Source organism: Pyrgilauda ruficollis, unplaced genomic scaffold (assembly GCF_017590135.1).
Source record: "Pyrgilauda ruficollis isolate IOZ18807 unplaced genomic scaffold, ASM1759013v1 scaffold2665, whole genome shotgun sequence".
Taxonomy (NCBI): domain Eukaryota; kingdom Metazoa; phylum Chordata; class Aves; order Passeriformes; family Passeridae; genus Pyrgilauda; species Pyrgilauda ruficollis.
This window is the reverse complement of record NW_024524006.1, coordinates 1,753-2,458: the sequence shown is the minus strand read 5'-3', so window position 1 is coordinate 2,458 and position 706 is coordinate 1,753. Positions and strand designations below refer to the sequence as shown.

Genomic DNA, 706 nt, shown 5'->3' with positions numbered 1-706 from the left:
TTTAAGATGATTTCAGGGGATTTCAGGCAGATTTCAGTGTGATTTCAGGTGGATTTCAGGGTGATTTCAGGGGGAATTTTAGAATGATTTCAGGATGATTTCAGGGGGGATTTCAGTGTGATTTCAGGGGGACCCAGCAGCGGGTGGGACGCATTTAGGGCGAGCCTCGGGACCCCCCCCCGACCTTCTCGGAGCTGAGGTCGCTGAGCGGGTCCTGCCGGCGCTGGCTGAACACGATGGTGAAGACGGCGTGCGAGCGGCTGCTCGTCTCGTTCATGTTGGTGGCCGCCACCGTCCTGCGGGGCGAATTTCGGCAGCACCCTCGGCGCCTGGGCCACCCCGCGGGGTTCGGGGGAGCCCCTGCGGCCCCCCCCCGGCCTCACCTGGCCTTGTTGCCGCTGTCCACGAGGTCGGCGATGTCGGCGAAGGAGGCGACGGCCAGGCGCGACAGGTCCTGCACGTAGGGCCCGAGCAGGGGGTGCTCCCGCACCCGCAGCCCCCCCCGGCTCTTGGGGTTCAGCAGGTCCCGCACCCGCTCGCAGTAGATCTCCAGGTAGCTCACCTGGCGGGGGGGGGGCCCCGAGGCGCTCAGGAGGGACCCCAGAACTCGGGGAGGGGAAAGGCAAATTGGGGGGGAAATGGTGGGGGTGTCGGGGGAGGGATCCCCAGAATGGGGGGGGAAATGTCCCAAATGTTGGGGTGGGGG

The 706-nt window shown here is 65.9% G+C and overlaps 1 protein-coding gene across 1 annotated transcript in view; it reads right to left on the bottom strand.

Annotated features, from left to right (window-relative positions):
• Nucleotides 1-139: 139 nt before the first annotated feature.
• Nucleotides 140-706, bottom strand: part of LOC121355717 (kinesin-like protein KIF1C) — a 2,304-nt gene continuing 1,737 nt past the window's right edge. The window contains exons 4-5 of the mRNA XM_041471372.1: nt 384-562; nt 140-296 (exon numbers count right to left, since the gene is read on the bottom strand). Of these exons, the coding sequence (XP_041327306.1) occupies nt 155-296; nt 384-562 (321 nt within the window). The 3' untranslated portion in view covers nt 140-154. The remainder of the gene's footprint in view (nt 297-383; nt 563-706) is intronic.